Below are 14,357 nucleotides of genomic sequence, written 5' to 3' on the forward strand. Positions count from 1 at the left end.
GTACTGGCCAGGTGCGATGGCTCATGCCTGTAATCCCATCACTTTGGGAGGCCAAGGTGGGCGGATCACTTGAGGTCAGGAGTTTGAGACCAGCCTGGCCTGGCCAACACGGTGAAACCTCATCTCTACTAAAAAAAAAAAAAAAATTAGCTGGGCGTGGTGATGCATGCCTCTAGTCCCAGCTACTGGGGAGATTGAGGCACAAGAATCTCTTGAACCCCGGAGGTAGAGATGGCAGTGAGCTGAGATCCCGCCACTGCACTCCAGCCTGGGCCAATAGAGTAAGTCTCTATCTCAAAATAAATAAATAAATAAACAAACAGATTGGAAGCACTTAGCCTTGAGCCATGGAACAGGAAAGCTATAGAATTCAGTTAGTTAAGATGATGCCAAATATTTTTACAAAGACCAGCATTTTTGTTTTTTTTTATTGTTTTGTTTATTTGTTTAACAAAGTAAGCTAGTCACTGGCCTTTTCTGAGAAAAGTTGCTGATCTTTAGGGTTTAAAAAAAATCGTCATGTAGTAGATGCCTATTTATGGCAGCAAATCAGGTTAGATTAAGATGGCCATAAACTTATATTTGTAATGTTATTCACGGGCTGGGTACGGTGGCTCACGCCTGTAATCCCAGCACTTTGGGAGGCCGAGGCAGGTGGATCACGAGGTCAGGAGATCGAGACCATCCTGGCTAACACGGTGAAACCCTGTCTCTACTAAAAATCCAAAAAATTGGCCGGACATGGTGGCATGCGCCTGTAGTCCTAGCTACTCGGGAGGCTGAGGCAGGAGAATCGCTTGAACCTGGGAGGCGGAGGTTGCAGTGAGCCGAGATCGCGGCACTACACTCCAGCCTGGGTGACAGGGCGAGACTCCGTCTCAAAAAAAATAAATAAATAAAATTAATGTTATTCAACCTAGGGCCATAGTTACATTTACTAATTCTGCCAGTTGAGAATTGTAGCAGGAATGTGATGGGACTTATTTTTAACACCATGTTGGATGTTTTTGTGATAGGAGCAGCGGCTCTTTAAAATCTGAGACATTTCTTTTGGAGCCTTTTATACTTTCTCTTTTTTTTGAGACGGAATTTCGCTCTTGTTGCCCAGGCTGGAGTGCAATGGCGTGATCTCGGCTCACTGCAACGTCCGCCTCCCAGGTTCAAGCAATTCTCCTGCCTCAGCCTCCCAAGTAGCTGGGATTACGGGCGTGCACCACCATGCCCAGCTAATTTTGTATTTTTAATAGAGACAGGGTTTCTCCATGTTGGTCAGGCTGGTCTCAAACTCCCGACCTCAGGTGATCTGCCCGCCTCGGCCTCCCAAAGTGCTGGGAGTTGCAGGCGTGAGCCACCACCTATACTTTCATTTATAAGTTATTTCACCCCTACTTCTCTGATGATCAAGGAAATATAAGAAATAGTTTTTGGTTAGATAAGCCGTATTTATACCACACTGAACTTTTTGATAATATAGACTGGCAGCTTGAATTTTGAGGGGAATTTAAAATAGTAGTATAATTGGGAATAGAAGCTTAGTTGTTTGTTCGTTTTTAAGATAGGGTCTCACTCTGTCACCCAGGGTGGCTCAAGTGATCCTCTTGTCCCAGCCTCCTGAGTAGCTAGAACTACAGGTGTGTACCACCACGCCCAGCCAATTTTTAAATTTTGTGTAGAGATGGGTTCTCGCTATGTTGCCCATACTGGTCTTGAACTCCTGGCCTCAAATGATCTTCCCACCTCAAGCTGTTTTTTATTTTTTGATTAGAGGCCTTTTTTTGTGCTGCCAATTAGGATACAGTAATAGTTGATTTCTGTTTTGATATGATTTATCAGCTGGGAATAATTAGAGTTGTGTGTTTTGATTCTAAATCATACTGAAATTGATCAAGTATACCTTGGCTTCATTCAGTTATAATTTCAACATGTATGGTTGTTATTGTTTTTGGATTGCCTCATATTCAGGGTCAAGAAAGTGACTCATCAGAGACCTCTGTGCGAGGACCCCGGATTAAACATGTCTGCAGAAGAGCAGCTGTTGCCCTTGGCCGAAAACGAGCTGTGTTTCCTGATGACATGCCCACCCTGAGTGCCTTACCATGGGAAGAACGAGAAAAGATTTTGTCTTCCATGGGGAATGATGGTAGGTCAAGAAGGTCAATCTTGGAGTCGGAACAGACTTTTGATTTGTTTGTTGATTATTCTGGGGATGCCCAGTAGGCTCTTCATAGTTAGTAGGTCCTCTGAAAAACAGATGGCAAGAGGGGATTAAATACATGAGGATTTTATTAGAAGAAATGCCTGAGAAGGAAAACGGGGAGGTAGCCAGGGAAGGCTGGGAGAGCTGTCAGACTGTGATGCCCATCTTACCCCCATGAAGGAGCAGGGGAAGGAAGGCAGAATCTTCCTAGACTGCTGTGCAGGTGAGAAAGATTTGGCAAAGCTGTCCAGGAGTCTTTGAGTAAAAGTGGACTGTCAGGGGAGTCTTGCGTCTCTCAGGAACAGGCCAAGTCGGGAGCAGGTGGAGGAGTGGCTCCTCCGCCGAGTCACTGCCTGGAAGCCCATGGTAAGTGTGGCCCCTACACCACTGGATTTCAGAGCACAGAAGCGCGGGCCCAGGTCAGTTGTGCTTTCTGTAGTTGGAGGTCTGGGAGGCACATTCTCATGGCTGTCATATAGTTCTTAAGTGCAGAGTAGCCACTCAGAACAAATTTAGAGGTTTGAAGAATCCTTAGAAGCATTTGATTTCTATTCTCGATTTTAGATTAGACTTTTGTTTTCAGTATTTGGAATTTTGCTTTCATCAAGATGCAAGTTATTGGCTTTTTTTTTTTTTTTTTTTTTTTGAGACGGAGCCTCGTTGTGTTGCCCAAGCTGGAGTACAGTGGTGTGATCTCGGCTCACTACAGCCTCCACTTCCCGGGTTCAAGCGATTCTCCTGCCTCAGCCTCCTGAGTATCTAGGATTACAGGCATGTGCCACCATGCCTGGCTAATTTTTGTATTTTTAGTAGAGAGGGGTTTTGCTATGTTGGCCAGGCTGGTCTCAAACCCCTGATCTCAGGTGATCTGCCCGGCTCAGCCTCCCAAAGTGCTAGGATTACAGGCATAAGCCACCATTCCTGGCCAAGTTATTGGCATTTTTAAACATTTAAATAATTATTTAAAATAGATTCTGAGTTCTGTATATAAATATTTTATTTTAACATATTTCATTTTTGGAGTACCAATTAAAACAAGGTTTGAATTCAGTACTCCCTTGGAACTAATGCCACATTTCTTTAACAGACAAGTCATCAATTGCTGGCTCAGAAGATGCTGAACCTCTTGCTCCACCCATCAAACCAATTAAACCTGTCACTAGAAACAAGGCACCCCAGGAACCTCCAGTAAAGAAAGGACGTCGATCGAGGCGGTGTGGGCAGTGTCCCGGCTGCCAGGTGCCTGAGGACTGTGGTGTTTGTACTAATTGCTTAGATAAGCCCAAGTTTGGTGGTCGCAATATAAAGAAGCAGTGCTGCAAGTAAGTGGGTGTTTCACTCTGAGATGTTGACCTCTCAACCATAAAGGTTGCTTATTTATCCCTAGTTTGTTGCAGAGATGCATCAGGAAACTGAATGTGGTTGTAATTGAGTTGCAAGACTTGTTACAGTTAGATTTTGTGGTGTGGGCTGTGCTTAAATAAGAAATACTCTGGGGCCATGCTGTCATTAATAGAATGTTCTGCAACAATGGAAATGTTCTATTGGAATAGTAGACAACAATAATGGAAATGTTTAGTTCAGTATGGCAGCCATTAGCCACATGTGGCTATTGAGCGCTTGACATGTGATTAGTGTGACTGAGGAACCACATTGTTTATTTCGTTTAACTTTAGCCATGTGTAACTAGTGGCTACCATATCAGACTGTAGCTCTGGAGGATTTCTACTTAAAACCTGACAACTTTATGTATAATTTTTGTTGGGTCTACTGAAATTATGTTGACCCAACAAAATTATGACAATTCAGGAAACATTGGAGATACCTTGCATAAATATCTGTGCTTTCTCACTCTCTCTTAGAATATGTTCATGCATATGGAATTTTTTTTTTTAAGAGACAGGGTCTTGCTCTGTTGCCAGGCTGGAGTGCAGTGACATGATCATAGCTCACTGCCAACACTGAACTCTAGGCTCCAGTGATCCTCCTGCCTTGGCCTCGCAAAGTACTGGGGTTACAAACATGAGCCACAGTGCTTGGCCTCATATGAAATTTCTTTTTTGAAGAAGTTTTGTTTTAATTTTTATGGGTACATAGTAGGTATATATATTTATGGTATACATAAGATGCTTTGATACAGGCATGCAATGCATCATAATCATGTCATGCAGAGTGGGGTATCCATTCCCTTAAGCATTTATCCTTTGTATTACAAACAATCCAATTATACTCTTTCAGTCATTTTTAAATGTACAATTAAATTATTATTGACTATAATCACCCTGTTGTGCTATCAAATGCTAAGTCTTATTCATTCTTTCTGATTATTTTTTTGTACCCATTAGCCATCCCCTAATATGGAATTTTTTATGTGGAAATTTTTATTACTCTACTTTTTCTCCTCTTTTTTAGTCAGTTTGTGGAGGTACTTTCTGCCATCTGGCATACTTTATTTAAAATAGATCGAGATAGTAGCATAAACAGAAATTTTGGTGATTAAGCATCTTGTAAACTACTGGCACAAATAATAGGTGTCAATAGATATTTGCTGAATGAGTGAGTCACATGCAAGTGATTAATATAAAGAACAGTTGGGAGAAATGCTACATTATTTACTTCAGGGGAGATAATTTCTAGGAGACAAGAAGTAGTTCTGTGCTTTGGTTTGGTCTGACCTTAAACAAGAATCTTGTCTCAGTCCCATTAGTGGAAAGAAGTAAACTAATTCACAGATCACAAAAAAGTACATGATAGCAAGATAAAGTTGCATTAAATTTAAGAGTTAAAGTGGATTCAGTGCAATTGTAGACTTCAGATTACATTTGAATTTTATTAAATCTAAATTTAGGGGTGAAGTATATATCAAAGCCACCAGATTTAATTATAGCATTATAGTGGTAGACAAAGGAGTTGTTTGATAATTTTAGTCTGTTTTGTGTTAAGATTACTTGATGGATATTAACGTCGTAAGAGAGTAGGACTGATGCGACTACAAGAAATACTGACTGATCATTTTCTGTGTGGTGCTAGTCAGTGTTGGATTACAAGAAATTTGAGTCCCATTTCAAAAATAATTTGATATTTGCTCCTTTTAGATCCTAAAGGTAGGTGAAATTGCTGATCCAGGGATTCAAAGGCTCAGATTTAATCTGAGTAATGAGCAGTCCTTTTTTCAACTATAAAAATGTGAACCTGAATACAGATTCACTGATTGTTGCAGACAAAATGAACACTTGTTTCAGTGCTTTTCTTCTAAATTTAATTTGTTTCATGGTTTATTCCTTGTTTTCCTAGGATGAGAAAATGTCAGAATCTACAATGGATGCCTTCCAAAGCCTACCTGCAGAAGCAAGCTAAAGGTAGTGTTGTTAAAAAGGTCTTCCCCCAAATGCTCCTTGCTTAAATGGTGTATAGTTGTATACACCCAGTAGAAGAGAATACTTTTTTTTTTAAAGTACAACTCTTTCTCAGGGAGTAGATTGTTGAAGCTAGGTAATAGGTACATGGGGGTTGATTGGACTATTTCCTGTATTGGGGGATATTTTTGAAATTTTCCATAATAAATTTTTTAAATTTATATAAAAATCATAGTTCATTATATTTCCTAGAGCAATAAAGTATACCTATTTCACCTGATCAACTTGGCATTAACTTTCTTTAGCCTTTCAATGCTAACTTTTAACTGCAGGAAACTGAGAATGTTGTGTCACATTTCTACGCTTCTATTTTTTAAATGTATTTTTTTAACTTATTTTTAATTTTTGTGGATACATGGCAGGTGTATTTATTTATTTGTTTATTGAGACAGAGTCTCACTCTGTCTTTCAGGCTGGGGTGCAGTAGCATGATTATGACTCACTGTAGCTTCAACCTCCCACGCTCAAGCCATCCTCCCACCTCAGCCTCCCTAGTAGCTGGGACTACAGGTGCGCACCACCACGCCCAGCTAATTTTTGTAAATTTTTTTTGCAGAGACACGATTTTGCCATGTTGCCCAGGCTGGTCTTGAACTCCTGGGCTCAAGCAATCCTCTCGCCTTGGCCTCCCAATGTGCTGGAATTACAGGCATGAGCCACCACTGCACCTGGCCAGCAGGTGTATATATTTATGGGGGTACATGAGATGTGTTGATACAGGCATACAATGGGTAATAATCACATCAGGGTACATGGGATGTCCATTACCTCAAGCATTTATTCTTTGTGTTACAAACAATCTAATTATACTCTTGTAATTATTTTTAAGGGTACAGTAAATTATTGTTGACTGTAATCACCCTGTTGTACTATCAAATACTAGATCTCATTCACTTCTATCTAGCTATATTTTTGTACCCATTAACCATCCCCACTTTCCCCCTCAACCTCACTACCCTTCCCAGCCTCTCATAACTATCATTCTCTCTGTCTCTATCTCCATAAGTTCAATTGTTTTAATTTTTAGCTCCCACAAATGAGTGAGAGCATGTGATGTTTGTCTCTCTGTGTCTGGCTTATTTCACTTAACATAATGTCCTCTAGTTCCATCCATGTTGTTTCAGATGATAGGATCTCATTCTTTTTTATGGCTGAATAGTACTCCATTGTGGATATGTACCACATTTTCTTTATCCATTCATCTGTTGATGGATGCTTAGATTACTTTCAAATCTTGGCTATCATAAATAGTGCTGCAGGAAACATGAGAGTGCAGATATCTCTTTGATATACTGATTTCCTTTATTTTGGTATATACCTAGCTGTGGGATTGCTGGATCATATGGTGGCTCTGTAATTCTATTATAAATAAAATTATTCTCACTATAGACAGATGATGTTGTTGTGTTTTTCCCTCAGCTGTGAAAAAGAAAGAGAAAAAGTCTAAGACCAGTGAAAAGAAAGACAGCAAAGAGAGCAGTGTTGTGAAGAACGTGGTGGACTCTAGTCAGAAACCTACCCCATCAGCAAGAGAGGATCCTGCCCCAAAGAAAAGCAGTAGTGAGCCTCCTCCACGAAAGCCCGTCGAGGAAAAGAGTGAAGAAGGGAATGTCTCGGCCCCTGGGCCTGAATCCAAACAGGCCACCACTCCAGCTTCCAGGAAGTCAAGCAAGCAGGTCTCCCAGCCAGCACTGGTCATCCCGCCTCAGCCACCTACTACAGGACCGCCAAGAAAAGAAGTTCCCAAAACCACTCCTAGTGAGCCCAAGAAAAAGCAGCCTCCACCACCAGAATCAGGTGAGTGAGGAGGGCAAGAAGGAATTGCTGAACCACAAGTACTAACGAAAAAGCACTGATGTCTCAAACAGCATTTGAAAGCAGGAAATGTATGATTTGAAGTCTTCAGTTCAAGAAAATCAGCTCTCTTTCTAACTATTATGTTTAATAATAAAGAAACAGAAACAAAAAAAAACAGTTAAATTGGAGGTATTGTTTTAATTTCCTGTTCGAAGCCTAGAGTTTAAATAGTTGTTTTTTTTTTTTCTAATGGCCCTTTCTTCACAGGTCAGTCAGTACTAAAGTAGTCGTTGCCAGCATCTGACTGCAATTTATTCTGAATTTTTTAGGTCCAGAGCAGAGCAAACAGAAAAAAGTGGCTCCCCGCCCAAGTATCCCTGTAAAACAAAAACCAAAAGAAAAGGTGAGGAGAGATTTGTTTCTCTGCCATTTCTCAGGGATGTATTCTATTTTGTAGGGAAAAGCCTTATCCTTGACTTCTATGTAGATGGCAGTGGAATTTCTTAAAATTAAGAAACTTCAAGTTTAGGCTTTTAGCTGGGCACGGTGGCTCACGCCGGTAATCCCAACACTTAGTGAGGCTGAGGTGGGAGGATTGCTTGAGGCCAGCAGTTCAAGACCAGCCTGGGCAACATAGCAAGACCCTGTCTTTATTTAAACAAAAAAAAAAAAAAAAGAAGAAGAAGAAGAAGAAGTTAGCCAGGCATGGTGGCACTTGCGTGTAGTCCCAGGTACTCAGGAGGCTGAGATAGAAGGATTGTCTTGAGCCCAGGAATTCAAGGCTGTAGTGAGCTATGATTGTACCACTGCAGTCCAGCCTGGGTGACAAAGCAAAACACTGTCTCCAAAAAAAATTTAGGCTTGGCAAGGCGCAGCGGCTCACGCCTGTGATCCCAGCACTTTGGGAAGCCGAAGCGGGCAGATCACTTGAGGTCAGGAGTTGGAGACCAGCCTGGCCAACATAGTGAAACCCTGTCTCTACTGAAAATACAAAAATTAGCCGGGTGTGGTAGTGGGTGCTTGTAATCCTAGCTACTTGGGAGGCTGAGGCAGGGGAATTGCCTGAACCTGCGAGGCGGAGTCTGCAGTGAGCCGAGATTGCATCATTGCACTCTAGCCTGGACAACAGAGCTAGACTCCATCCCAAAAAAAAAAAAAAAAAAAAGTAGCCGGGCACGGTGGCTCACGCCTGTAATCCCAGCACTTTGGGAGGCCGAGGCGGGCGGATCACGAGGGCAGGAGATCGAGACCATCCTGGCTAACACGGTGAAACCCCGTCTCTACTAAAAATACAAAAAATTAGCCCGGCGAGGTGGCGGGCGCCTGTAGTCCCAGCTACTCAGGAGAGTGAGGCAGGAGAATGGCGTGAACCCGGGGGGCGGAGCCTGCAGTGAGCCCAGATCGCGCCACTGCACTCCAGCTTGGGTGACACCGAGACTCCGTCTCAAAAAAAAATAAAAAGTTTAGGCTTTAGCCTGTTTCTTTTTTGGTTTCTTCCTTGTTGCTTTTCCCTTCTTTGTGGCCCCACATGTTCTAGCCTAGGAATCTGCTTATTCTAAAGGCCATTTGGCGTAATTATTTTTTGACCCCAACATCCTTTAGCAATTATTTGTCTGTAAAAATCACCCTTCCCTGTATTCACTATTTTTATTTATTATGGATAAAGAGATAGTGTGGTGGCTCACATCTATAATCCCAGCACTTTGGGGGGCCAAGGCGGGAGGATCACTTGAGGGCAGGAGCTGGAGACCAGCCTGGGCAGCACAGTGACACACAGTTGCTATAAAAAATTTAAAAATCAACTAGGCATGGTGGCATGCACCTGTAGTCCCAGCTACTCTTGAGAAGCTGAGGCAGGAGGATCACGATCCCACAAGGTCTAGGCTGCAGTGAGCTGTGACTGTGCCACTGTATTGCAGCCTAGGCAACAAAGCAAGACCCAATCTCTTTAAAAAAAAAATTCAAAGATTATTTCTCTGTTTATGTTGGAAACATGTTTTTTAGATCTATTAATAAAATTTGTCATTTGCATTATTATCTGTTGCAAATGTGAAGGCAAATAGGGTGTGATTTTGTTCTATATTCATCTTTTGTCTCCTTAGGAAAAACCACCTCCGGTCAATAAGCAGGAGAATGCAGGCACTTTGAACATCCTCAGCACTCTCTCCAATGGCAATAGTTCTAAGCAAAAAATTCCAGCAGATGGAGTCCACAGGATCAGAGTGGACTTTAAGGTAAAGGTGTTCAGTGATCATAAAGTATATTGAGTGTCAAATACTTTAAATAAAGAAAATGCTACTACCAAAGGTGTTGAAAGAGGAAATCAGCACCAACTTGGGGAATGAATAAGAACTCCCATTAGCAGATGGGTTTAGCGCTGGGAGAGCTTTGGTCAGTGTTGTTAGGTCACTGTTTGTGAACTGACTGCAGAACATACATAATGAAACATTCCTATCCATCCTGAGCAGTATCAGAGGAAGTAATTCCTTCACATGGAAAGTATCAAACCATGATGATTCCTTGAGTCAGCAAAACTGTAAGAGAAATTCAATCCCAGTGTATTTTTGCAATATATTCAATATGAATTGAACAACTAGGTGAGCCTTTTAATAGTCCGTGTCTGAGATTAAAACTTTTTAAAGCAGCAGTTATTTTTGGACTCATTGAAATGAAATACTCTGACATTGTGATGTCACACTAATTTTATGCTTTTCATCCTTATTTTCCATCCAAAGTTGTGTAATTGTAAAACTTTCCTAAGTGACCTTTCTCTCTCCACAGGAGGATTGTGAAGCAGAAAATGTGTGGGAGATGGGAGGCTTAGGAATCTTGACTTCTGTTCCTATAACACCCAGGGTGGTTTGCTTTCTCTGTGCCAGTAGTGGGCATGTAGAGGTAAGGCATCCTGCTTCTTTGTACCCCAGGAAGTACATAAATTATTTTTCTGTGGATGAAATTACTATAGTCTGTTTTGTTGGTATTTAGCAGGTACTATTCCCTGTTTAAACCAGCTAAAGAAATGTTTTGAAGTATTTTAGAGATTTTAGGAAGGAATCTGCTATTAGAGTAGCAAAGTTATTGAGAGTGAAAAGATCAATAATCCTATCTCTCTTAAATTCAGTCTTTATTAGAGCTCTGATCTTTCTGTTAGATGTCTAAATAAGAGAAAAAATTATACAGTGGTCTATTAAAAGGGATGCTATTGATGGTTATTTTATATTGTATATCAAAGCCTCTTCATCTATAAAGAGCTCTTACCAATTAATAAGAAAAAGGAATGACATCCAGAAAAAAAAATAGGCAAAAGACAGAAATAGATAATTCACAAAATTAGAAATAAATACATGTTGGGTGGCAGGGGGAGGTGAAGGGAGGGTGTCTGTTTTTTAGCCCTCTAGTGACCAAAAACTGGAAATTAAAGCATGATAAAAAAAGAATCCTGAATAAATGGGGACTTTCTGTTGGTGGAAAGAAATATAGATTAGTTACAATCTTTCTTTCTGAGGGAATTATTTGGAAATATATATTTATCTTTAAAATAGGTATATCCTCTAACATAGCAATTGCACTTCAAACACTTATCTTATGGATATAATTAGATAAATTGGCAAATCTGTAGATATAAAGAAGTGTTCATTTCAATATTGTTCATAATAATAAAAAACTGGAAACAACCTGAAAGTCCATCTATAGGGAGCATGGGTTAAAATAAGCATAGGGCATATAGCTGGGCACGGTGGCTCACGCCTGTAATCCCAGCACTTTGGGAGGCCGAGGCAGGCGGATCACAAGGTCAGGAGATCCAGACCATCCTGGCTAACACGGTGAAACCCCGTCTCTATTAAAAATACAAAAAAATTAGCCGGGCGTGGTGGCAGGTGCCTGTAGTCCCAGCTACTCGAGAGGCTGAGGCAGGAGAACGGCATGAACCCGGGAGGTGGAGCTTGCAGTGAGCCGAGATCGCGCCACTGCACTCCCGCCTGGGCGACAGAGCAAGACTCCGTCTCAAAAAAAAATAAAAGTGTAGGGCATATATAGTGGCAAATATGAAGTCCTAAAGATAATATATATTAATATTATTAGGTTGGTGCAAAAGTAATTGCAGTAATAACATGGAAAGATGTCCATGACATATCACTGAGTGAAAAGAGCAGGTTACAAGATAATATATAAAGCACAATCCCATCTTAGTTTGGAAAAGTGTTTTTAAAATATATATCTAGAAAACAATCTGGAAGGATTCACACCAAAATATTAAGAGTGTGGTTGGATTATGGGTGACCTTTATTTGTTTCTCTGGTTTTTTTTTTTTTTTAATCTTTCTGAGTTTTTTTGCAGTATGTACCACCTTTACAATGAGGAAGGAAAAAGTAGCACAATTTTGAATAGGAAGCAGTAGTTTGTCATTTATAAGGGACATATCCTACATCCTTTACAGTTCTTAAATTCCTGGCAGATACCTCTTTGGCTTATTACTTACCACATAAGATATGTATTCAAAGGTGGTAAAGAAAATCCACGTCGGGTGCAGTGGCTCACGCCTGTAATCCCAGTACTTTGGGAGGCTGACGCAGGAGGACCGCTTGAGCTCAGGAGTTCAAGACCAGCCTGAGCAACATAGTGAGACCTCATCTCTACTAAAAAAAAAAATAAAATACCAAGCATGGTAGCATGTGCCTGTAGTCCCAGCTACTCTAGTCCCAGCTACTTGGGAGGCTGAGGTGAGAGGATCACTTGAGCCCAGGAGATCGAGGCTGCAGTGAGCCATTATCACGCCACTGCACTCCAGCCTGGGCAACTAAGCAAGACCCTGTCTCAAAAAAATTTTTAAAAATTTAAAAAATAAGAAAATCCAAGCTAGGTTGAAATCTGAATGTTGAGCAGTCAGTGAGACACAAACTAGCTAAGAAAGTCAACCCTGCCCACTTGCCATTTGAAGTTATTACTAGCAAAATTACAAATTATTGCCTACTATTCATTTACTAAGCAAATATTCTCTTAGTCCCTATTACGAACAACTTATTGTTCTAAGTGCAGAAGTTCAGATATCATTGAGACTGAGAATATTCAGTCTATAAGTGCCAGGGGTCTACTGTATCCTCTTTTCCCTCTTAATACAGTGCTTTGCACCCATATATATGCCACCCACAGGAATAACTTTTTTTATAGCACCAGTCCTTCAACTTCTGGGATTAAACAGATTTTTTTTCAGGGTATAATTGTTCTGATCTAAATTCTTTATAGTTGTACATAGCAATCTCACAGGGTTCCTAAAATATAAATTAGAGAATAGCATGCTGCCTGCACTGCACTCCTAAAGCATGACCAGTGCTTGATAAACTCTCCTCCATGCGAATGTTTTAAACTTTTTATGTTGACATGATTTCAGACTTACAAAAAAACTAAGAGTTGTACAGAGAGTTCTAAGTACCCCTCACCCAAATTCCCTAAGTGTTAATATGTTTCTCTGTGTGTATATATTTTACAAAATAACAAATAAAATACATATACACATTTTACCTGTAGATACACATGTATCTAAAAATTTGAGAACAAGTTGCAGACATAAACCATTTTACCTCTAAATATTTTAGTGTATATTTTTAAAAATCAAGGACGTTCTCGTGTTTAACCATGGTATAATTACCAAATCAGGAAATTAACACACTGGTACATTACTATTATCTGATCTATAGGCCTTATTTAGGTTTGACCAATTGTCCCAATAATTCCTTTATGGCAAAAGAAAATTCTGGATTATCCTAATTAGTATTTTTGAAAATCCTATATCAATATGAAAATAACTTATTTCTAAAATTAGAAATGGAGGCTGGGCGTGGTGGCTCACGCCTATAATCCCAGCACTTTGGGAGGCCGAGGCAGGCAGATCACAAGGTCAGGAGATGGAGACCATCCTCGCTAACACGGTGAAACCCCATCTCTACTAAAAATACAAAAAATTAGCCAGGTGTGGTGGCACACGCCTGTGATCCCAGCTACTCAGGAGACTGAGGCTGGAGAATTGCTTGAACCCAGGAGGCGGAGGTTGCAGTGAGTCGAGATCGCACCACTGCACCCCAGCCTGGGCGACAGCGAGACTCCGTTTCAAAAAAATAAATAAATAAAAATTAAAACAATTAAAAAAATAAAATTAGAAATGGAAAGGACAAACCAGACCCTACAACTGTTTCGTATATTACAGAAAACGTTTAAACCCTCCCTATTTCCCCCACCCCACTCCTTTATATTCCCATAGCTCTTTGTTTATACCACTCTTAGGTCACTTAGCATGTTCTGTTAAATCTTGTATTATATTTATTTTGTTACTTTCTATTTCCACTGGTATTACCACTTTAGTACTCTGAATCTCCCACAGTGTCCAATACTGTACTTTTTTACATAGTCATTGCTTAATGAATATGTATTGAATTAAATATATGCCAGTGGACTACTAAAACCCAAAGTATATAAGAAGGGTATGGTTGATTATGTTTTTCTACATATTATTTGACGTACTTCTATCTTCCCATGTTCTTACTATAGTTTGTGTATTGCCAAGTCTGTTGTGAGCCCTTCCACAAGTTTTGTTTAGAGGAGAACGAGCGCCCTCTGGAGGACCAGCTGGAAAATTGGTGTTGTCGTCGCTGCAAATTCTGTCATGTTTGTGGAAGGCAACATCAGGCTACAAAGGTACAAAACTTGGTAATAGAACTACAGCTGGGCCTCTGTATCAGTGGGTTCTGTATCCCTGGACTCAACCAACCTTGGATTGAATGTATCTGGGAAAAAATGAGTAGTTGCCTCTGTACTCTATGTGAACAGACTTTTTCTTGTCATTATTTCCTAAACAATACAGTATAACAACTATTTACATTGTATTAGGTATGATAAGTAATCTAGAGATAATTTAAAGTATATGGTGGGCGGATCACTTGAAGCCAGGAGTT

At 40.4% G+C, this 14,357-nt stretch overlaps 1 protein-coding gene across 5 annotated transcripts in view; it reads left to right on the plus strand.

The window, feature by feature from the left end:
• Positions 1-14,357, plus strand: part of KMT2A (lysine methyltransferase 2A) — a 91,084-nt gene that overhangs the window by 38,878 nt on the left and 37,849 nt on the right. For all 5 annotated transcript variants that reach the window (XM_055094920.2, XM_055094922.2, XM_055094925.2 and 2 more), the window contains 8 exons: positions 1,963-2,140; positions 3,285-3,519; positions 5,492-5,556; positions 7,033-7,410; positions 7,740-7,813; positions 9,513-9,644; positions 10,192-10,305; positions 13,954-14,100. In XM_055094920.2, coding sequence (XP_054950895.1) covers positions 1,963-2,140; positions 3,285-3,519; positions 5,492-5,556; positions 7,033-7,410; positions 7,740-7,813; positions 9,513-9,644; positions 10,192-10,305; positions 13,954-14,100 — 1,323 coding nt within the window. The remainder of the gene's footprint in view (positions 1-1,962; positions 2,141-3,284; positions 3,520-5,491; positions 5,557-7,032; positions 7,411-7,739; positions 7,814-9,512; positions 9,645-10,191; positions 10,306-13,953; positions 14,101-14,357) is intronic.

The sequence above is a fragment of the Pan paniscus genome, chromosome 9 (genome assembly GCF_029289425.2).
Source record: "Pan paniscus chromosome 9, NHGRI_mPanPan1-v2.0_pri, whole genome shotgun sequence".
In the NCBI taxonomy this organism is placed as follows: domain Eukaryota; kingdom Metazoa; phylum Chordata; class Mammalia; order Primates; family Hominidae; genus Pan; species Pan paniscus.